General features: G+C 44.8%; 1 protein-coding gene across 1 annotated transcript; it reads right to left on the bottom strand.

The window, feature by feature from the left end:
* Positions 1-20,537: 20,537 nt before the first annotated feature.
* LOC119337977 (probable beta-1,3-galactosyltransferase 2) lies at positions 20,538-24,100 on the bottom strand. The gene is made up of 11 exons (XM_037610265.1): positions 23,607-24,100; positions 23,036-23,132; positions 22,884-22,945; positions 22,572-22,783; positions 22,411-22,474; positions 22,257-22,329; positions 21,997-22,117; positions 21,600-21,687; positions 21,401-21,517; positions 21,183-21,292; positions 20,538-20,997 (listed from the first exon to the last, which is right to left on the bottom strand). Exons 1-11 carry the CDS (start codon positions 23,711-23,713, stop codon positions 20,849-20,851), a joined length of 1,200 nt encoding a protein of 399 aa, XP_037466162.1. The 5' UTR covers positions 23,714-24,100; the 3' UTR covers positions 20,538-20,848.
* Positions 24,101-24,836: the final 736 nt, after the last annotated feature.

The raw sequence follows: 24,836 nt of genomic DNA, 5'->3' as shown, positions 1-24,836 counted from the left end.
TTAAATTTATGAGGTCCCAAGTAATTCTAATGCATGATATAGGCTCTAGGCACTTGTAGGAGTAGTTGTTATCAATCTTGTTTAGTTTTATTCACTTTGTTTTTGAAGTTACTACAGTTTCAGAAATTTTCAGAAAATGTTAAAGAGATTTTTTAGGGGCTCTTCTAGCCAAGGCTCCCAGGAAAAACAAGCTAAAGAGAAGGAAAAGGCCAAGTATAATCTTCCTCGCATAGCAGAAGTACGGCCGTGTGAATGGCCATGCGATAATTTCTTGAGAGAAGCTGGAATTTATGAAGATTTTTATTCATTGGTCGAGAATGCGGGCCTCACGGACTTCCTCCACGACCAGATCGATCAATATCTCTTACTTACCAATACTTTCGTGCAAAACTTTTATTATTATCCTAAGAAGTCACCGCCTTCAGTATCATTTCATTTATATGATGAATTCAGGGAAATGTCTTTACGTAATTTTTGCGCGGTATGTAGGATACCCTTGGAGGCAAAATTAGAGGAACCACATCATAGGGATGTGGATGGCTTTGTTAACACTATCACTGTAGGGGATCCAAAGAAGGGTTCCGATGCGAGAATCTCTAGCATACACTTTCCTGTTTTACGCTACTTTGCCATATTTGCTAGTAGATGCTTGATTGGTCATGGAAATAGTGGAAACTTCAATGTTCCTGATTTTATTATTCTTCTCCATGCCTTGTTTGGTGATAATAGTTTAAGTATGGGGGCCGTTATTGCTAAACGTCTAAACTTGAATCATACAAAAGGCCCCATCTTTGGAGGTGTCTATGCTGCACGTCTTGCTAAACATTTTGAGATACCTATTAGGCACCATGATAAAGAGGAGACAATATTGCCTCCTTACATTTTAGATTACAGGAGCATGGTATCACATGAGTTTATTGTTCATAATGATGATAAGATGCTCCTGTATAACTTGAGATTTAATAAGAAACACAATGAGACTATTATTCTGCCTGCACCTCTGTTGTTTGATTTGATTGCAAATAATTATCTTGTCACACCGGAAGCGGTGTACGCTCATCGAGGCCAAGCATCCACTCCAGAGCCTGAGCCCGAGCCGGAACCTTCGCTGGACCCTTATCGTGCATCATCTTACCAGTGGGATCCGGAGGAGACGGCCAGCCAGTGGTATCCTGATTACACCCCTCAGTACACCGGGGAGAGTAGCCGCGGTACGTGGCATTAGACCAACTTAGGCCAAAAGCCTAAGCTTGGGGGAGTACGTATTTCTCACCGACTTTACATTCATGTTCACACACTATTCTAGTCGTCGGTGCTCATACTCTTTCATTGTATTATCCATGCTAGTTTGATTTTCTTTTTCTAGTTTTCTTCTTGTGTGTTTGATAAACCTTAAGAAAAACCAAAAAAATTAGTTAGTTTAATTTCCATGCTTATAGTAAAAACTAAAATGAAAACCCAAAAAGATTTCTCGTTCTTCTTTTACTTGTTGGGAGCTTTCCCGTGTAAATAGTTTTATTTTCTTTTCTTTCCTTTGGGGGTCGAGAGTAGAAGACCATATTGAAAATGTTTAGTGGCTCTCATATGCATGATTATTTATTTATCTTAGAGCCCATATTACTTTATCTTCTCTCTTGAGTTGAATGCTTGCAGATTCCAGCTTAGCCCAATGCACGTGCACTATTATTATTATACACATCGTTCAGTCATGCAAGTGAAAGGCAATAATGACGATATATGATGGACTGATTGAGATGAGAAAAGCTGGTATGAACTCAACCTCTCTTGTTTTTGTAAATATGATGAGTTCATCGTTCCTGATTCAGCTTATTATGAAGTAAACATATTTGCAATTACATTTAGAGATTATAGTTACTTGTGCCATGCTTGATTAGCAATGAGTTATAATGTTTTACCTTGTGTGCCAACATGCTATTAAAATGATTATGATGTGGTATGATGGGATGGTATCCTCCTTTGAATGAATTGAGTGACTCGACTTGGCACATGTTCACGCATGTAGTTGAAACAAATCAACATAGCCTTCACGATATTTATGTCCATGGTGGATTATATCCTACTCATGCTTGTACTCCGTGTGAATTAATTTTAATGCATGTTCATGACTGTTGTCACTCTCTCAGTTGGTCGCTTCCCAGTCTTTTGCTAGCCTTCAACTGTACTAAGCGGGAATACTACTTGTGCATCCAAACTCCTTAAACCCCAAATTATTCCAATGAGTCCACCATACCTTCCTATATGCGGTATCTACCTGCCATTCCAAGTAAATTTGTATGTGCCAAACTCCAAACCTTCAAATGAAATTCTGTTTTGTATGCTCGAGCAGCTCATGTTTCAACTAGGGCTGCCTATATCTTCCATGCTAGGTGGGTTATTCTCAAGAGGAGTGGACTCCGCTCCTCATTCACGAGAAAGGGCCGGTAACTAGGATGCCCAATCCCATGATCCAAAAAGATCAAAGCAAATCAATATAATTAAACAAAACTACCCCAGGGCTGTTGTTAGTTGGAGGCACTCGTTGTTTCGAGCAAGCCATGGATTGATGCTTGTTGGTGGTGGGGGAGTATAAACTTTTACCATTCTGTTTGGGAACTGCCTATAATGCATGTAGTATGGAAGATATAGCCATCTCATAGTTGTTGCGTTGACAGTGAAAGTATGCCGCTCAAAATGTTATTCAATCTCTATTTTAAAATCGAGCTCTGGCACCTCTACAAATCCCTGCTTCCCTCTGCGAAGGGCCTATCTATTTACTTTTATGTTGAGTCATCACCTTCTTATTAAAAAGCACCCGCTGGAGAGCACACTATTATTTGCATGTATTACTATTGGTTTATATTGGGTATGACTTGACTGGATCTCTTTTACCATGAATTACAATGTTTAGTCAGTCCTTGATCTTTAAAGGTGCTCTACATTTTTGTTTTGCGGTCTCAGAAAGGGCTAGCGAGATACCATTTTGTTATATCATATTATGATTGTTCTGAGAAAGTGTTGTCATCTGAGTTTTATTATTATGGCTCGCTAGCTAATTATGACATTGATATGAGTAATTGTGAGACCTAAGTGTTATTGTGAGTATGGTTAGTTCATAATACTTGCTGGAACTTGAATGATGGCTTTACATATTTACAACAACAAGAGCAAATAGAGTTTGTAAAAGTTTTTCTTTATCACTTTTAGTTTATCAACTGAATTGCTTGAGGACAAGCAAAGGTTTAAGCTTGGGGGAGTTGATACGTATCCAACGTATCTACTTTTCCAAACAATATTGCCCTTGTTTTGGACTCTAACTTGCATGATTCGAATGAAACTAACCCGGACTGACGCTGTTTTCAGCAGAACTACCATGGTGTTATTTTTGTGCAGAAACAAAAGTTCTCGGAATGACCTGAAAATCCACGGAGACAAGTTTTGGAAAATATAAAAAATACTGGCAAAAGATGAAGGCCAGGGGGCCCACACCCTGTCCACGAGGGTGGGGGGCGCGCCGCCTCCCCCTGGGCGCGCTCCCCTGTCCCATGGGCCCCCTGCTGCTCCATCGACCTCAACTCCAACTCCATATATTCCATTTTGCGGAGAAAAAATCAGAGAGGAAGTTTCATCGCATTTTACGATACGGAGCCACCGCCAAGCCCTAAAACCTCTCGGGAGGGCTGATCTGGAGTCCGTTCGGGGCTCCAGAGAGGGGGATTCGTCGTCGTCGTCATCATCAACTATCCTCCATCACCAATTTCATGATGCTCATCGCCGTGCGTGAGTAATTCCATCGTAGGCTTGCTGGACGGTGATGGGTTGGTTGAGATTTACCATGTAATCAAGTTAGTTTTGTTAGGGTTTGATCCCTAGTATCCACTATGTTCTGAGATTGATGTTGCTATGACTTTGCTATGCTTAATGCTTGTCACTAGGGCCCGAGTGCCATGATTTCAGATCTGAACCTATTATGTTTTCATGAATATATGTGAGTTCTTGATCCTATCTTGCAAGTCTATAGTCACCTATTATGTGTTATGATCTGACAACCCCGAAGTGACAATAATCGGGATACTTCTCGGTGATGACCGTAGTTTGAGGAGTTTATGTATTCACTATGTGTTAATGCTTTGGTCTGGTACTCTATTAAAAGGAGGCCTTAATATCCCTTAGTTTCCGCTAGGACCTCGCTGCCACGGGAGGGTAGGACAAAAGATGTCATGCAAGTTCTTTTCCATAAGCATGTATTATTATATTCGGAATACATGCCTACATTACATTGATGAACTGGAGCTAGTTCTGTGTCACCCTATGTTATAGCTATTACATGAGGAATCGCATCCGACATAATTATCCATCAGTTATCCAATGCCTACAAGCTTTTCATATATTGTGCTTCGCTTATTTACTTTTCCGTTGCTACTGTTACAATCACTACAAAACTGTTATCTTTACTTTTGCCACTGTTACCTTTACTATCATTCTACTTTGCTACTAAATACTTTGCTGCAGATACTAAGTTATCAAGGTGTGGTTGAATTGACAACTCAACTGCTAATACTTAAGAATATTCTTTGGCTCCCCTTGTGTCAAATCAATAAATATGGGTTGAATACTCTATCCTCGAAAGCTGTTGCGATCCCCTACACTTGTGGGTTATCAATGGGCGGCACTACAACAAGGGGTACTACCTAGCTGATGGAATATATCCGAGATGGTCGACATTTGTGAAGACTATCTCAAACCATGTGCCAGGAGGCAAGAACGCCTTCTTTGCGAAGGTTCGGGAGGCTTGCAGGAAGGATGTCGAGCGGGCATTTGGTGTGCTCCAATCTCGATTTGCTGTTGTCCGATACCCTGCTCAGACCTGGTCAAAAGATCAAATGTAGGAGATCATGACTTTTTGTGTTATCTTGGACAACATGATCATTGAAAGCGAGCAGGAAGAGCTAGTGTTTGACACAGAACCGTATTACAGGCAGGGTCCTCTTGCCCAAGTTGATCACCAGCTACCGGCAACCTAGACTACCTTCCTCAATATGTGTCAGGTGATCCGAGACCCATAGGTGCATCAACAACTGCAACACGATCTGGTGGAGCAGCTATGGAGGCTCAAGGGCGACGCCGGGAATGATGTGTGATGAAATATGAGTTTTTATTTGTTGAACTATACAATTTGTATTGAGCTATTTGTTGTTGAACTATTTGTTTAACTTTTTGATTTCTATTGATTTTCTGTGATGAACTATGAGGCAAAAAAATTATTTATGGAGAATTCACACCAAAACACGCCGAACCGTGCCGAATATGGGCCGATTCGCGCCAATACCGGGCCGTTTTTCGATGAAAGTGGGCCAAATAACGGGCCGAAATCGGCGCCTGGGGGCGACGGCTGGGTGCCCAACCGCCCCCAGAGCTGATTTTGCCACCGGCTCGCCCCCGAGCGGCGATTTTTATGCCTCCTGGGGGGGCAACAGATGGAGATGCTCTTATAAAGCGGAAGTCCTAGATCTACTCCTGGTTGTCACAGCCGGTATCGCTGTCGTCCGTGATGAGCTCAACGAAGGGTGGAGGGTGACACGGGAACAGCCACGAAACAAGTCGTGTCGGTGCGTGTGATGTTGCTGTAGCAGGCGACACCAGCTCTGGCTTGGGCTGCTACTGCACCACCATCTGTCACTGTGGTGACAACGTCTCCTGCCCACCCAGGCGACAAGCACGGACACCATCTTCGACGTGCATGGCATTATGGTCGTCTATGACCACTATTGCCTCACGGCTGCCGCAAATGGCACCTCCTCCTGCTCCACCATCTCCCACTCCTCCAGCTTGGGCTCCTCTCATTCAGGGATGGCAACATTGCCTGCGGCCAATAAGGTTAGTTGCACCTCCAGGTCGTCCCATTCAGTGAGCTGGGCAAGCTCAGATTGCTCGATGGCCAATCGGAGTTCCTCGTCCTCCTCTTCGTTGGTCCTTTGAAGCTACTAAACAGTAGAACATATACTTGAATCTAGGAGTAGGTGTTGGGTTCTCTGGATCTTCAAATGTTGTTACTAAACACCTGCTACCTGGGTTTGTTCGATGGCCAAGCGGAGTTCCTCGTCCTCCATCAAGACCTATAAATGGTATGCAACCATTAAGGAAAATGTTTGAAGGGATTAGGACTAAGCAGTTTCCTTTAATGGTTGCAGACCATTTATAGGTCTTGATGGATGCTTCATCAAGTTAACCACCGGACAGCAAATTCTTGCAGCCGCAGGAAGGGATGGAAACAACAATATTTATCATATAGCTTTTGGTGTGGTTGACAAGGAAGATGGTGAAAGTTGGAATTGGTTTTTGACTCAATTGAGATGTTGCATTGGCAGTGGCAACAAATTTGGAACATACACTATCATATCTGACAGGCAAAAGGTTGGGAAGAATTTCATTGAGCAATTTAGTGTTATTACTTTTTCTAATTATTTCATTCTTTTCAATTGTAGTAATAATTTGTGAATGTACAGGGCTTGCTTAAGGCAATAAATGAGGTATTCCTTGATTCACCTCAAAGGTATTGTCTTAGGCACATATATGCAAATTTTCAATCTGCTGGATTTAGAGGCCAGGAACTAAAGAAGTGTGTTGACAAGGCTAGCTACTCCGACACTAAACATGGGCATGAAGTAGGCATGGAAGAGTTGAAAGCACAGTCTGAGGATGCTTGGAAATGGCTCAAAAAAATTGAGGTCTCTACTTGGGCTAGGTTTGTTATGGATCGTACTTGCAAAGCAGATTTAGTTGTGAACAATCTAAGTAAAGTCTTCAACAACATGATACTGGATGTTAGGGCCAAACCAATAAGGACAATGTTTGAAGGGATTAGGACTAAGCAAATGATCAAGAGGCAACAAACTAGGGAGAAGTTACAGATTAGCAGGTGGACAATCACACCAACCTACTCAGAGATTTTAGAAGAGAACAAGCAGCATGCCAAGTATTGCCAGGCTGACAGAGCTGGTCCAACAATTTGGCAAGTTACTAACAAAGAAAAACAGTATTGTGTGGACATGGAAGGGTATACATGTGACTGCAAGAGATGGAACATGACTGGTGTACCTTGCAGTCATGTCATATCTGTAATGACAAAGCAAAAGCTGCATCCTGAGGACTATGTCAATGACTTTTTCAAGAAGCCACTTTATTTGGAGACATACAAAGAAATTATATACTCTATTCCTGGTCCAGATGTCTGGCCTCACACAAACACTCCAGACATTGAACCTCCTATCTTCAAAGAAAAGGCAGACAAAAAACAGACTGCAAGGAGGAAAGGAGAGTTTGAAGTTCCTGCCCCAAGAGACACCGGTAGGATGGGAACAATTACCTGTGGAAATTGTGGGTTGAAAGGAAACAAGTATACAAGTTGCAATAAGACTCTTAGGCCTAAATTGCAAATGAGGAAAAACAAACACCAGGTAATTATCAAGCATCAGAGCAATATTTTCTTTTACATAGTCTAATCTAAGTGAAGTTGGACCTTTAATGTAGGAAAACAGGGCAGTCTATGCACCTGCTCCATCTGATCCAGTACAAACTCCAAGAGCACCAACCCCTAATGCAAAATCACCAGCTACTGCTGCATCAGCACCAGCACCTACTGCAAGAGCACCAGCTCCTGCTGCATCTGCACCAGTTCCTACTACAACAGCTAAACGGGGTAGGCCTGCAGGTGGAGGGAGAGGCAAGGGATTCAGTGCACCAAGATCTGTTGCTGCAACTTCAGAAGTTTTGGCTGGTACCAAAAGGAAGAGGTTTGCAAGCAACAAATTAAAGGGTTACTTCTATGCAAGTGGTAACTGACACTATAAAAAGGTAGAACTTCTCTCTTTGAACCTGTTTGAATTAGTTTGGAACCTGTTTCACTTTGTTTTGAACCTGTTTGTACTTTTATGCATGAGTCTGTCTGAATTTGTGTGAACCTGACTGAACCTGACTGTACTTCTATCCAATTTGACATGTAACGTGGGCCTGATGGTGGGCTTTCGTGTTGTACTTCTATCCAATTTGATTGTACTTCTACCCAATCGATTCCAAGCAACAAGGAAGAGGTGGACTCAGATCCTAGCTACAGTAGAAGGAAGACGTGATTGGGATTAGCTCAACACGGTAGTTTCTGACTAAATTGTGGTGTTCTGAATCTGCTTGTCTTTTTCTGAATATCGCCCTGAATCTTCTTGTCTTCTTATGAATCTTGTTCTTAGTCTTGTTTTGAATCTTGTCTTGTTCTGAACTTTCTGAACTTTATGATTGCAGTGAAGGATGCAGTTCAGGAGATGCACCAACCGTTATGAAGACTATGCAATGTGGTTGCCTGAATCTATGTTAAAGACTATGCTTATTTCTAAACTATCTATGTTTGGGTTGTTGAAAAATCTATGATAAAGACTATGCTTATTTTGTAAGAAATGTATCCAGTGCACAATATTTGTAAGTCTGAACTTATGCCTGAATCCATCTATCTGCATTTATCTGAATGTTTCTACACTTAGGCTTTGCTGAAATGTGATTTTTTGGTCACTCTAATTTTTGAATTACTCTGACCAGCAACTACTCCACTGTTTTAGCACAAGTTCCAATCTGCTGGGTTTCAACAAAGACTTTAATTGCAGCACAACTACCACCATTTCTCACTGTCACACTCCACCACACTCCACCATTTCCAATCTACCACTTCCCCACTGTCACACTCCACCGCACTTCCTCCACTCCAACATTTAAGTAGCCTAACAACTCACTCAATCTCTGCTCACTCTATCTCTCTCTCTCGGCAACCTCACTCTACCTACATCCATGGATGGTTCTTCCTCTATGCCAGACCCATGGTTGAACCCCTTCCCCACCGGCAAGGGTTGGGTTGCCATGCTTTTTGGGTCGGCTCGCGGCGACGAAGACCTCTTCCTCGACTACATGAAGATTGCCATGAGATACAGCAGCACAAAAGGGCTCGTGGATGCATCAGAACAGGTGAGGAAGAAGGCGACAACTGAGGAAAAGCACCGCATGGACCAACGCTATGCAACCCCAGGTAAGGGTATCATGCCCATCGACATGTTGCTGTGGGCAATGAAGGAGGCGGACTCCGGCGATGCTGGGCAGAGGGAACGATGGGCAGCCCACCGCTATATCCCTCTAGCATAAGCTACGGCTCTAGCTGCTATGGGCAACGACGACGAGGACTTGCATATCATCGCCCCACCAGCACTGCGGGCTCGCCGACGTCCTCCTCCCATCATCATCATCATCGATGGAGACGAAGAGGAGGTGCCAAAGCTGCCACCTACCACTCAAGTCAAGCAAGAGGTGCGATGGTCAGGTCGCATAGCAGGGCAGGGGCCTAACAATCTGAAACTGTAAGTTTAAGATTCAGTTACATCATCTATCGCCAGATCTATGTGAGATTCAGTTCTGTCAGTTTATCAGGGTGTTTGCAATCTCAGTGAGATTCAGTTCTGTCAGTTTAAGTGTCTTTGAACAATTTCATTGTCCATGTGCTATCTATGTAAGACTAAATGCTATCTATGGGAGACTAAATGTCTTCCAAACTTCTTTGAATTTGTCGGAACCTGTGACGAAGCAATTTCTGAAGTAAACAGATCTCAGCAAGAACTTATGATACAACACACAGAAATAAACTGCATCAGACTTAGATAATTTAGTTCTTAACTTAGCACTAGTTCTCAGCATCAGGATAATATTTGGGCAGTACAGATCAGGGCAAACAGCACCCACACCAACCAAAATTATCTGAACCCATTACAGTTCAGGTAGTTCAAAGGTAGTTCATAGGTAGATTAGGTAGTTCTGATCATTCCTAGGACAATTATATATATAGGTCTCATATATACTTACCATCCAGAGCTGCCACCTCACTCCTCCATCAAAACTTCCTTTATCTTGTCCAGCTTTTCCTTGCACCCGTGACCAACCTTCAAGAGCTCAGCAATGACATTCTCCAGCTTCTTCTTCTCTTCTTTAAGGAGGTCTTTCTCCACCTCTAGCTCCTTCATGGCCTTCCTTGTGTTTTGGATTATATCAGCCTGACTCTGAATGATGCACCTCTGTTCTTTCTTGAGCTTAAGATTCTCCATTTGAAGCTCAATCTTTGCCTACTCCTCAAGTTGCTTATTCTTCTCCTTCAGCTCATTGATTGTCTGGCTTGTGCAATCCATGTCATGAGATTTGATTCCATCCTGATAATCAAACAACTTGGACACAACATCCACCAGCTAGCTATACTGATTGGCCAGAGAATCAAGCTCCTTCTACAGTTTTGCAGCCTCTATCCCATGAGCATCATTATCCTGGGCTCTACCAAGGTTCTGCTCATGATACATATCCCAGAGCTTGTTTATACACCTTTGCAGAATTACAGGCCAGGGGGCATCTACCCACTCCAGAACACCACAGTTCACACCATCCTGAAAATCAATTTAAATTTACAATGAACACCACAATTAACAAGCAAATTCAGAATAACAAATCATAAACAGTAATGATATAAATAGCTATACTAGCTAGTTAGTTCTATACTAAAGATACAATACATCAATATGTTTCATATGTTTCCAGTGCTCTTTACTACAAGTACAGTATTCAGACATACCAATGTTTTCACACTTAAGGAAAATTCAGAAAAACAGCAACTAAACACTCTGTTTCCACTACATAGCAGAAATTCAAGCTAATCAAATCCACACGAACTTGGTCCATTACCTCAGTAGCACATCCTATGAATCTCCTGCCAGTGTTAGTGCCTTCAAATGCCACAAACTTGCCTGGCCTCTGCCTGTGCAGGATGCACCTTCTGTCAGATTCAATCACAAGCCCACAAAAACTAGGGTCTATCATAGTGTTAGGAGTTTTCTGCAACAGCAAAAGCATATCTATATCAACAACAACTCACATATATCAACTTAAATGGAAAAATCTCAAATATCTTCAAACCCTAACCCTAGAACAGATAGGAGAGGGAGAGGATAGACTTAGCTCACTTACAAAGTACTCCATCTGCATGCTGCTGAACTCGCTCATGTACTCGTCATCGTCGTCCGATGTCTCGTTGCTGTTTGGCCACGACGGCATGGTCGCGGCGTTGCCAGAGTGCGAGAAGAAGAAACAGAAGCAGAGGAGAGCAGAGAGGAGTCGAGTGCGCTCGGGGGAGAGTGAGAGAGCTGGTGGGGACGAGCGGCCCGACCGGCCAGGTTATTCCTGGCCCGACAAGGTCCGGTCCGACCAGGCTCTAACGGTCACGCGCGTGCCGTTTGGGAGGGCCGCCAGCCTGGCACGTGGGCCAGTCACGTCAGAAGCACGGTTAAAACGGTCAAAACCAGCATCCAGTCAACTTGGTAGTTTTTAGTCACGTGATTACATTTTTTTGGTAGTTTTTGGGCACTTTTAAAGAAGTGGTAGTTCTGTGGGACGCGAACCCCTAAATTGGTAGTTTTTTGTCAAACACTACAATCTGGCCGCTGTAGTAATTCACCATCGTTTGTAATCCAGCGAGAGCAGCCCGGGCTTCAGCCTCCTCAACACTTTGGCAGCGCGGCAGCTTCTTGCATATGGATAGGAAGACGAACCCATGATGATTGATGTCTACTACACAACCTTCTTCTTGTAGACGTTGTTGGGCCTGCAAGTGCACAGGTTTGTAGGACAGTAGAAAATTTCCCTCAAGTGGATGACCTAAGGTTTATCAATCCGTAGGAGGCGTAGGATGATGATGGTCTCTCTCAAACAACCCTGCAACCAAATAACAAAGAGTCTCTTGTGTCCCCAACACACCTAATACAATGGTAAATTGTATAGGTGCACTAGTTCGGCGAAGAGATGGTGATACAAGTGCAATATGGATGGTAGATAAAGGTATTTGTAATCTGAAATAATAAAAACAGAAAGGTAGCGAGCGGTAAAAGTGAGTGTAAACGGTATTGCAATGATAGGAAACAAGGCCTAGGGTTCATACTTTCACTAGTGCAAGTTCTCTCAACAATAATAACATAGATAGAACATATGACAAGCCCTCAACATGCAACAAAGAGTCACTCCAAAGCCACTAATAGCGGAGAACAAACGTAGAGATTATGGTCGGGTACGAAACCACCACAAAGCTATTCTTTCGGATCGATCTATAAAAGAGTTCATACTAGAATAACACCTTAAGATACAAATCAACCAAAACCCTAATGTCATCTAGATACTCCATTGTCACCTCAAGTATCTGTGGGCAAGATTATACGATATGCATCACACAATCTCAGATTCATCCAACCAACATAAAAGTACTTCAAAGAGTGCCCCAAAGCTACTACCGAAGAGTCAAGAACGTGTGCCAACCCCTATGCATAGGTTCATGGGTGGAACCCGCAAGTTGGTCACCAAAACATACATCAAGTGGCACATGATATCCCATTGTCACCACAGATAATCATGGCAAGACATACATCAAGTGTTCTCATAAAAGACTCAATCCGATAAAATAACTTCAAAGGGGAAACTCAATTCATCACAAGAGAGTAGAGGGGGAGAAACATCATAAGGTCCAACTACAATAGCAAAGATCGGGATACATCAAGATCATGCCATAGAGGAACACGAGAGAGAGAGATCAAACACATAGCTACTGGTACATACCCTCAGCCCCGAGGGTGAACTACTCCCTCATCATCATGGATAGCGCCAGGATGATGAAGATGGCCTCCGGTGATGGGATCCCCCTCCGGCAGGGTGCCGGAACAGGGTCCCGATTGGTTTTTGGTGGCTACAGAGGCTTGCGGCGGCGGAACTCCCGATCTAGGTTCTGTTCTGGAAGTTTTAGGGTACGTAGGTATATATGGGTGAAAGGAGTACGTCGGTGGAGCTACGGGGGCCCCACGAGGCAGGGGGCGCGCCCAGGGGGGTGGGCGCGCCCCACACCCTCGTGGGCAGCCCGTATCTCCCCTGACGTGCACTCCAAGTTCCCTGGGTTGCTTTCCTTCCAAAAATAACTTCTCCAGTTGATTTCGTTCCGTTTTGACTCCGTCTGATATTCCTTTTCCTCGAAACACTGAAATAGGCATAAAACAGCAAATCTGGGCTGGGCCTCCGGTTAATAGGTTAGTCCCAAAAATAATATAAAAGTGGATAATAAAGTCCAATATTGCCTAAAACAGTAGATAAAGTAGCATGGAGCAATCAAAAATTATAGATACGTTGGAGACGTATCAATGATCCCTGCCAACAGCGCTTTCATCAGTTTCAGCAAGGAAAGTTGCATCAGTACTGATTTTGGCAACACCCTGTATGGGCGGCGTCCATTGGGCGACAAGGTTCACGGCAATCTTATCTCCGGATCTTTGTACTGTCTTCTTCCCCTTACCGTATGTCTCATCATTACATTTAACAGCAGTTCTTAATTCATCTTCATAATTTATCAGGAACTGCACAGAGCTCCCGATCGATTCACTGCCATAGTTACGCAGGCAGTCTTCTCTTAGATGCCAACATCTCCAAAGTATCAGCAGAATCTTTGCTCGTCCCTCTTCACTTTATGTATCCAAAAGTGTTTGCAGCCAATTGTCCCTAGTGTACATAAAACTCTTTTCGGAGGGTAAATTCCACATATCCCTCATAGCAGATCTAAGGGCTCTGCTTTTTATGCACATGACCACCTCGTGGTGTTCGTCCTCGGTTCCCTGTCCACAAATACTGCATGTGGCGTCCAGTTCAAGTGTTCTCTTCCACTTATTTTCCTTGGTGGCTAGTGTGTTTGTAGCCACTCTCTAGCTGAAAATACGCACCTTTCCGGGGACTTTTGTCTTCCAGATGAGATCCCAGATGCTTCTATCATTTGGCTCACTCGAGGAGTTGGACGGGTTTTGGGACATTTGAGGAAGGCTTGCTGCAGCTAATTTGTAGGCACTCCTCACCGAGAAAACTCCGTTCTTTTCATAGTGCCAGGCAAAACGGTCTTCCACATCCGAGGACGGGATGTTCAACTTGCATATTTCATCAGCATCAAAAGAGAAGAAGAGTTGTCTAATTAACTCCTCATTCCACTCTTTCTTTCCCGGGAGCATGAGTTGGCTAACCCAATGGATCCTCGACCTGTGTATGAACGAGGCAGTTTTTAAACCCTCCCATCTTGGTATGCATTGATCTCTCTGAATCTGAATGTCCCTCCCATTTCCGATCCTCCAAATGACCCCCTTCTTCAGAAGCTCAAGCCCGAACTCAATGGCTCTCCATACAGGCGACGCATCAGAGGCAAACACCGTGTCCAGAAGATTACCGTTTGAGTACTATTTAGATTTTAGTACCCTTGCACACAAGCTGTTCGGGTATTTGATTAATCTCCAACCTTGTTTAGCTAGTCGTGCTTGGTTAAAAAGGTGCATATCTTTGAAACCAATGCCTCCCGCTCTTTTAGGCTTTGTCATCTTTTCCCATGACATCCAATGCACCTTGCGATGTCCTTTCTCATCTCCCCACCAGAAGTCTCTAATCATGCGTTCGTATTTGTCGCAATATCCTTTGGAGAGCATAAAGATACTAATAACAAAGGTAGGGAGGGCCTGGACAACTGATTTCATGTGAACCTCTTTTGCAGCATAGGACATGAACTTCTCTGACCAGTCACTGCACCTTTTCCAAAATCTATCCATGATTGGTTGGAATTGTTCATCTTTCATTCTTCCTTCCGGGGTTGGTAGCCCAAGATACTTGCTCTCGAACTCCCCGTTTATTGAGGCCTCCCAACAACATTTTTCTAGTATGATCTATAGATATACAAGTTTGTTTCCTATCTTTCAAAGGGTACATATATTAGTGGCTACTAGAGTGAAAGAAAACAAAAGCAACACTTTGTTTGTCATGACATGGTAAAAATCACAAATATTTTGGAAAAATCTCAAATTCATCTATATGAGAAACTCCTAAGTGTTTGTTAAACACATGGTTGAATATCGTAATGTCATTTCATAGCAACACGCGAGTATTTAGCTAGTATTTTTAAAAGAAATAAAACACTATTTTTTGGTATTTTTGAGCTGGGGAGGGTCGCGCTTGGGCCCAGCCTGGGTGCTAGTGTAAACATGCATGGTAACCGTTCATGGTTCATCGCACCTCACTGCCATTTGAGTGGCACCGACGGCACCGCCGGTAAGCCACTTATTATTTGCGAATGATAGCCTGTTGTTTGTCAAAGCCAGCTCTGTTGGAGCAAATGAGTTGTCTGCCTTGATGGAAAGCTATTGCAATGCCTTGGGCCAGAGGATCAACCTTGCAAAATCGCCAGTCTTCTTTAGCAAGGGATGTCCTTCCTCTTTAAAAGCTAAGATGAAGAATGCTCTGAATATTCCAAATGAATCGCTCCCTGATAAATATTTGGGAATGCCATCTGATGTGGGAAATTGCAAGAACGAGGCTTTCAAGTTTCTAAAGGACCGTGTATGGAACAAGGTCAAGGGTTGGCTGGAAAAGCTTCTGTCAGCAGGAGGGAAAGAAGTTCTTACAAAATCGGTGGCACAGGCAATTCCAGTCTATTCCATGTCATGTTTCAGACTTCCACGTGGTCTCTGTGAACATATCAACTCCTTGATTAGGAAGTTCTGGTGGGGTAGCAAAGAGGGAAAATGGAAGCCTAGCTGGGTCTCTTAGAGCACAATGACACAACCAAAATATTGTGGCAGCCTCGGTTTCCGTGATATTGAACTTTTCAATCTTGCTCTCCTCGCTAGACAGGCATGGCGAATCGTGATGGACCCGGAATCACTTAGTGCCCGAACTCTAAAGGCCAAGTACTACCCTACAAGAGAGTTTCTACAGGTCGAACTAGGCTCCACCCTATCCCAGATATGGCGTGCCATCATCGATGGCCGCGAGGTGCTCACGCAAGGGATGATCAGGAGAATAGGAAACGATCACTCGACGAGCATCTGGCATCACAACTAGTTGCCGAGACCCTCAAACATGAGGCCAATTGTGAGCAGAGTGGCCAATCCTCCTCAGTCGGTGAACGAGCTGATTTTGCCTAGTGCTGAATGGAACCGTACTTTAATTGATGAAGTTTTCCTGCCAACAGATCCTGCAACTATATGTTCTATCCCTTTATGCACACGGAATATCGATGATTTCTGGTCCTGGGTACATGAAAGAAGTGGGGTGTTTTCAATCCGTTCCTCTTATCGCATGCTAGTTGAAACTAAGCTGACGAGAGAGGCGTGGCTCGAAGGGAGGGTTGTTTCGTCGAATTTGGACAGAGAAAAGCAGTCATGGAATGCGTTGTGGAAAGTGAATGTGCCTCCCAAACTGAAAATCTTTCTGTGGAGGCTGGCTCAGCAATCAATCCCGACCGCGGATGTGCTGCATCATCGTAATATGTCCACAACTACTTGTTGCGGCCTCTGTGGAGCCAAGGACTCCTGGAAACACTCGTTGCTCCATTGCACGGGCGCCAGGTGCGTCTGGGCGCTGCATGATCAAGATCTCGTGGAAGCACTGAATACCACCATGGAACCAGATGCAAAATGATGGCTTTTTTTGATCCAGGACATGCTCTCTCCGCAAGAGTTCATCTTGGTAGTTACTACCCTATGGGCACTTTGGTTTGCTCGACGACAGGCGCTACATGAAAACATTTTTCAGAGTCCCCTATCAACATACCACTTCATCTTGAAGTTCGTCCGGGAGCTTGACGAATGCAAACCGAAGAAAGCAACTAGTGGAGCACTAATGGTGGTTCCTACACAGCCAAGATGGATCCCTCCTCCTGATGGAATTGCTAAAATCCGGGTTGATGGAGCTGTATCCAGAGATGGTAAATGTGGTTCGTTTAGTGCCCTGTGCAGAAACTCATCGGGCGGCTTTTTGGGTGCTTAGGTTATCAAAATACATGGAGTAACGGACCCGGCGACGGTAGAAGCGCTGGCATGCCGTGAGGTGCTTGCGCTGGCAGCGGACCTAGGCCTTGGTCGAATTCTAGTCGCCAGCGACAGTCAAGGGGTAGTGAAAGACATCAAGAATCGCACCGAGGGAGCCTACGTCAGCACCACCAGGGAGATTGTGAAAACTTCAACCAGTTTTGATAGTTGCACCTTCATCTTTGAAGGTAGAGCCACTAATATTGAGGCACATAGCCTCGCTAAGCATGCTTTCGCTTTGGATTATGGGCGCCATGTGTGGCTGTTACACCCTCCAAACATCTCTTGTATCCCATGAACTTGTTTGAGTAATAAATAAAGCGTGTTTAGACTAAAAAAACATCTCACTAATACTATTTTCCCCTAAAAAAACTGACTGATACTATTTGTAATCCATATCTATACCAATATAAAAAGACCTAAATGGGAAGATCCAACTGATCTCGGCCATCGAACTAAGCCAATCCAACGACCTAGACTGCTCCAATGGTGAGCGTCAAACGTGTTTAATGAGCAATTAATATCATACCAAATATTGCATTAATCACAGGATTAATACACAAATAATAACATATCTAATATCCGCGGGCAATTAATATATTGTCTAAATATTAACGTGCATTGCACGTGCACATTTACTAGTACTATTAAATGAGAGTTGTTATGTCATAATTTCATAGGCAGTCATTAGTGTAAAAATAATTTTGAAACTTGGCTCAAATCAATTTGGAAATCAAGTTATTAATTACGCATGCAAGTAATTAGGTATGCTTAAATAGATATTCTTTTAAATAGATATTCTTTTAAGCGCCAAATAAATTTAGAAACCGAGCCATTAATGTAATTAATTAATTAGTTAGGTAGATAATTTGTACTCCCTCCGTTTCAGTTTACAAGTCCTGCGAGTATACCTAGGTTGCCAATTTTATCACCCTAATATAAACTATATAACACAAAAATTATACGGTTTGAAAATAGAACATCTAAATTTTATATTGATATATTTTTTGTAATATATGACTTGTATTAGGTTGGTTAAATTGATAACCTAGGAATACGCGCATGCCCTGTAAACTGGGAGAGAAGCCCTGTAGTGGAGACTTTTTTCCAAACGTATTTTTCCTAGTAGTGGAGATATTTTACAAAATAGGCCATAATCTACCCCTTCGTGTGCACCCAGGTCGTCACAATAGAGTCACGTTACCACGGCCAAGGACAATCAATCAAACGCCACCGTCGTTCAAATATTGTTTCATTCTGTAGCAACTCACGGATATTTAGCCAGTTAATATGAAAATGGGAGTATCGTATCACAAAGATCCTTGCATTAACCGGGACGTTATCCATGAGATTTTTGCAATCCATGTTTTGATTTTGATCGCCGCCAAGCTTTTATTTCTTGCTTGATTGCTGAGTATATAAGGAAGACAGCCCTGTGAGGTTTCCCTTTTATTTACGGCAGATCAGATCATCGCCTACTAGAGCAAAAAGCTCCAGCCGACATTAGACCAGAAACATATACTCTGCCACATTTAGACGAGCACCAAACAAGCACACGCCTAGCCGTCTCCCTCCCTCCATGGACCCCTTCCATACAGCAACCGTGCTCTCGGTGCTCCTTCTCATGTGCTTCGCTAATCATGGGCAATGTAATCACCACGCTTACTACTACTATACTTCACTTAGTCTGTCTCTCCAATACAGGATCATCCCATGGATTTTTCTTTCATCGGATCAGCGCTTGCGGTCTGCGAAGCGATTGGGCGTCAGTTACTTTTCAATTACTACTACTCCCTCCGTTTCTAAATATACGACGTTTTGGTAGTTCATCGGAGGGAGTAGCTGATATGGTACCACGGAGATCAGAAACAAATACTGATGGCTTGTTCCTTGATTGCGCAGCCAGAACGTTGGGTCATCAAGACATGGGAAGCGGCAGCAAGATCACGGTATCACCGGGCGGGCTGTGCGTCAAAACATCCTGCTCAGGGGTCACGGCGCACGTGTGTTTCTGCTGTTTGATTGACAGTACCTGCCACAGCTCATTGGCGGAGTGCGAGCAAGAGTCATACTGTCAAAGATCATCCTCTATCCTAGACGCCGCCGCGGCGACGACCCGTGCTCCGTCGACACCCTCCGGTCTAATCTAGTGGAGTACATGCGTCACATTTCTGAATATTTATGTAACTTTCGCTCCTCGGTTGCTCGAATGTCTGAAATTCCGAATGAACGACTTTTCGAGAGCTGAGGATTAAGTTATCTTCTGCATTTATCCAACTGTTTAATTTTTTTCTCTCCCTTTTGGTATTGTCTTGTTTGTTAATTACTCTCTCTGTAAAGTGGCCTAAAAAGTCGTATATTAGTTTACAGAGGGAATAATATATATGGCCATCCGATAGCACTGTTCAAACTGATCTTGTTCATGAGCTTTACGAGCGTCAGTTTTGGCCCAAGGTCGACTCGCCTGTTTTTATTCATGAGCCATCTCCTAGTCTCATGCTTTCAACATCCACCAAGAGTTGGTGTTCAATAGTTCAGCTTCCGAGCAAAACTTCCTCTTCCAACTTTTACCCTAATTGACACTTTGTGAACAGAATGCATTTTGCACTGATTCTTTTGGCCTGACCTTTTGACACATGATTCAGTATCCCAGAAGATTCACCTGGAAAGAAGATTGGGTCCAGTCCTGATCAGCTTAACCATTATCCAAGTATCAAACACTTGGCTGCATATTTGAGTTCTGAAAACTTGTGTACTATTTGTTTGCAATTATGGAACGCTCTTTCTACCCTGTCGCTTAGACCATCAGAGAAGAGTATCCCTGACAAGTGGTTTCAAACATTGACACCTTAGAGCGCCATTTAGGGCGGTGACCACCAGAGTGGCAATGCCATTCGACGTGGCCACAGTGCACCCGAGGTGGTTTCGGTCATTTGCATCGCGGACGTTGACCGCCGGTTGCAGCCTCCTCGCCACCTCACTCCCGGAGTAGCCCCCTTCTTCCAGGCCGGCCCGCAGCGGCAGAGCCAGCCATGTAGGCCGAGCGCCATGACAGGCTGAACCCGCAGCGGCAGAGCCATGTCGGCCGAGCGCCATGACCGGCTGAACCCGCCGGTCAGCTGCTTCTCGCCTACCTCCGCCCCTTTCCCCAGGTGTCAGTGCCTTCGCAACCCTCTAGAAGCCGGTAGCCGCCGCTGTAGCTCCCAGTTCCTACACACGGCGCCACCGGAGCTTCCCGTCCGCCATTGATGCCCACTGCCTCCCTTTGCCATCGGAGCTCCTCCTCTGTTCATGAGGAACCTCCTAGTAAAGGTAAAGGAGCCCTCTCCTCCTCCCTTCGCGGTCGCTGGCGGAATCCTTGCCCTTGTTCTCACTGTAGCATCCAATGTAGCGCAGCCCTGCACCTGCTCAGTGCCCTTCCGCGGATGTTCATCATCAAGTTGCTGGATTAATTTCTACAGCATACTTCCTACGATTCATCATATGTACTGTAAAGTCCTATCATCAAGTTTCTGTGAAAAACCCTACAATTCAATCCAAAGCAGCCCAAACCAAGTGTAGCACTGCAGTGCCAATTCAACAGTCCATCAAAATGCACTACCATGAAGAATGAAGAAGAGCTTTATATATCTTGTTAACCATGCACAGAGACAGACTACATGAGATCCTTACAAAATGACCACCCAAGCACCATTCCAGCGGATCGAGCGTCCCGTATACGTGCCCCCTCTCAGCCGGCAACCAGCAGACTCCGAGTAAAACCACGGCCTGCTTCGCCGGCATCGCCCGACAGACAACCTACCTACAGGCCCAAGAATGAACTGAACACGTTTCATGCACAATGTACAACATACTCAGGACTACTATACTACAGCACAGCAACTTCGTCAGTCTGAACTTCATCCGGATTTCGCTTAGAAAGAAGCGGTCCAGAGCGCCTTTTCGCTCTCCCCGCATTTGTTGTGCACCCCCTGGATGTTCTCCACGGTGTTGCATATGCCGCTGCATCTCCAGTCGAATGACGCTGCGCAGGTGTTCCCCGCCTGGGCTTTCCACTCGCAATCTGCGGTCAGGTAACAGACACATGATTCGAACCTAGTTTGTATGCAAAGCCTGTCGGTTACAGATTATAAAGGTTGTTCTTTATCACATGTTTTATCAATAGCTCTGCAGAAAATACTGTAAATAGTCGACAAATTTGGGCACTCAATCTGAACCCATTCAGACAAGAGTTATAGAGAGGCTTACCGGGTGGAGTACCGCAGCAAAGACGACGGTCATCAATATGCTCAACATCTAACCCTATGAACCAAGCCCCCAAAGAGACATCCTCGTTGACATACTTGTGCAACACATGTCTGGCAAAGATCAAATCATCCAAAATGGTTTGAGTACACGCTCCAAAGCAATGAAGTAAGAGTAAAGTCGGTCCTTTGAAACAAAAACTAATTCAGGTAATATCTCACTTATTTACGGAGATGTAGGTTGCCAAATCTTTTGAAATAGCATATAGCTGACCGGTGGCATGTCGGAAATATTTATCCCCGAATTTCCAGTGCTCGGGTTCATAATATCTGACTTCCCTGTTCCGTCGTAATTGTATATTAGTTAACTACACAGAAACATGAGAAAGAGATGAGGACCTAAATACCGTGAACTACTTACTTGTCGGATAGGACAGGACCAGACTTCATGCATCCAGTATATACCCTGGGCCTCGAAATATGCTTGGACAAAATCTGCCCAAGGGTGGCTGCAGATGTGAAAGTTACATGTTAGAAACAGAATGGTTGCCACTAGCTGAGCAAGAAGTTCCGGCACACAATAGGGGGTCCAGAATTGATGAACTTTTCTCAGTTCCTAATTTCTCAAGGAATAAGCAGACGAGATGGCATCAGAGTTAAAACTCATAGCAGCCTTATCCTATAGGTACTTACTTAGCATAGTATAAATACATTTACGTATAAGAGATGCAAATGTGCTTTAGCAGTTAGCACTAAAGATGGTGATCACACAGTGATGGTTATTTTATCCAGCTCATATGGTCCATATTTGAATATACCTATATTTACATGCACATCATCATCAACTTTGACATAGAAGTTAGCGTCCCATAAAGCAACAGCCGTCGCAAAGTATGTCTTGGTTTTTCCAGATAATTCAAGGTATCCTTCCACATGATCCTGTACAGAGCGAAGATAATTGGAAGTAAGAACAACTCATAATGTAACCCAAAGTCAAAGTAACAATTATTGGCAGCTAACAACTTTTTTAGGGACAGCTAGTAATAACTCTTAGTAAAGCAGATAAATTCAAGCCTACAAGCCTCATGAAGTCTCCGTGTTTCCTATCCTCTGCCGCGATTGCTCTATCGACAATTCCACCTGAAATAGCACTGCAAATAACCATTTATTAGAACCAATTGGACTGAAAAATGTCAGACAAACCCAAGTTGAACAATAATCATGTTGCACACCTGTGACCAATGACAAAACGAATTATGATGCCCTTCTCTTCTTCAAGTTTTTTCCTCTTCTCTCCTGTTTTTCGATTGTTACACCACCATTAACAACCTATCCCATAAGAATGCTTCAAGAACAAAATGAAGAACAGTTCCATGCGAGGGAAAAAAAAAACCTTGTGGCATCCAGGTGTTGCGGATGGAATCCCTCCTTTTACGGCTACTGAAAGCCGTGTTGATGCCGATGACCATGAGGTATTTCCGCCTTCCGGTCGACTCGGAGGCCTTGTACTCCTGCGAAACCGGGGAGCCATTGAGGAATGACTCCTGCAGCGTCCTCGCAGCCGAAAGCTCTGTCTCCAAATTCGCTATCGTCTTGTCCAGTGTCCTGCAGGAGGAGCCATTTGAACTCTAGTCAGATAAAAACCACCTTGATGCTTTAGTGGAACAGACCATAGGGGCGCAAAGGGATGCGTGTTGACACGTACTGTACAGCGTTGTGAGTGTCCAAGGCCTGCAGCGTATCTCTGAAATCCTGCTTCTGCCCGACCTGAAATTTGCATCCACATCAGCATGGCAGTGCTGCAGAAAACTGTTATTGGAAAGGAGATGGTGCCATTTGGCAGAGGGATGAAGGTACCTTAGTAGAATCACAGTCTATGGCGGCGAGCTCGGCTTCTTTCCCTCTTCTTTCGTTTGGCTTGGCAACCTCGGTTGCCTCTGGCAATGTCCACATCCTGGGAAGCAGAGATGATGAGTAAAATCATACAGCAGAGTATTATTAGTAGTAGTAGTTAGCTAGCTCGTCAGTCAGTCGAAATTCAGAGCTGGCGTAAACGATTTTGGAGCTCTTATAGCATTCAGTCCCAATCGGCTAATGCCACGACCGAATCAGAAGTCTGAATTCTTTGAATCGTTGGATGCCGTAGTCAAAAAAGGCTCAAAACACCACAAGCAAGAACACCCGTTGAAGTCAAAGCTTCAGAGCAGGGCAAGGGCTGGACCTACCGAGCACAGCCCATTGACCTAAATCTGCCCCCAAAATACAAGGAGGAGAACATCAGATCTTGCCCCCGAGACCCGTTGCAGGCCGACGCCCCTCAGAATTCCGCGGAAACGGAGCGAGGCACGGAATCTGGAGGCAGTCCAGGCGTGCTGAGCGCCGGACGACTAATGGGGAAGGAGGAGTGCAACTGCGGCGACATACATACCCGGAGGTGAAGAGCAGGCCGAGGGAGAAGCTCCCGGCACAGAGCAGGAGCACCCACCGCCTGGCCACGGCCCCGTCCCCTCCCCCTCCCCCTCTCCTCCAGCTCATGGCCGCTGCCCTGCCCCCTTGGCCCTCCCCCACTCTCGGCTGAGCTAGCTAGTCAGCTGCCGCGGCAGGAGGACATGTGCCGATGTACGGCGGCTGACAACGAGGGATGGGGAGGAGGACGACGACGAGGAGGAGGAAGCGTGGCTCTCCGGGTATTCTCGCTTACTTAAATCCCCGAGTCGTCCTCCCCCGTCGCCATGTGCGCGCGCGGGCGGAGGCGGCGACCGACAGTACAGTTCGGCAGAGTCGGGTTGGGTTGGGTGCCGCGAACTCGACGGAGGTTTGCGGTGAGTTTATTAATATGACAGTACTACTGGTGATTGGTGGTAACTGGCCGTAAAGTAATGGCCGCCGTGGCGGTTGCTGTTGGCTGGATTTTCTTTGGATTTGCTGAGCTGAGCGGAGCGGAGCGGAGCTCGTGGGCGGCAGGTGGTGGAGCGTGGGGAGGCGCACGTCGTCGGAGTGGAGTGCAAGACGGTGCAGCAGCCGGATGCCTGCCGGCCGGGTCGTTGGGCGGAGCGGCTGCCAGGCGGGGGGGGCGTGCGTGCCGGTGGTTGATTCGCGTGCTGGCCCCGCCGGCCGGTCGGCGACGGATCCGCTTCGCCCGCGCCATGTACCGCAGCGGATGCCGGTTTCGTTAACGCGCAAGCGATCCGGGGTCAATCCTGCCACGCAGGAACCGAGCTACACCCGCGTCAGCGAATGGGATCGACCAGGATCGGGAGATTCAGACCGGCAAAATCTGGAGAGATTCAACATTAGATTCATCAAGGGCGCGTTTGGTTCACATTGGGACATTTTGCGTGCTTGTCTCAATTTAGCATGTTTGAGCTAAAAATGCATCCTTAAAAACCAATATCGACATTTAGTTTGGTTGTCTGCATTAGGCTCCTTGCATGAGGGAAATAATTTCTACGATGTTATTTGGTTCTCGTGTCGTTGTTGCTAGACAAACAAGATGTTATTTGCAAACGGCAGAAGGGGTGATCACCACTTTTCACTAGTGATGATCTTACCCCACACACTGAACATCGTCTTGTCCTACCTAGAAAACAAATGGTTGTTTATTCTAACTACTAACAAATGGCAGTACAAATTAATAAGAGTCATATGGCTGAATAGG

Source organism: Triticum dicoccoides, chromosome 7B, assembly GCF_002162155.2.
Source record: "Triticum dicoccoides isolate Atlit2015 ecotype Zavitan chromosome 7B, WEW_v2.0, whole genome shotgun sequence".
NCBI classification, from domain to species: Eukaryota; Viridiplantae; Streptophyta; class Magnoliopsida; order Poales; family Poaceae; genus Triticum; species Triticum dicoccoides.
Note: the sequence above shows the minus strand (reverse complement) of the source record. Positions and strands in the feature narration are given on the sequence as shown.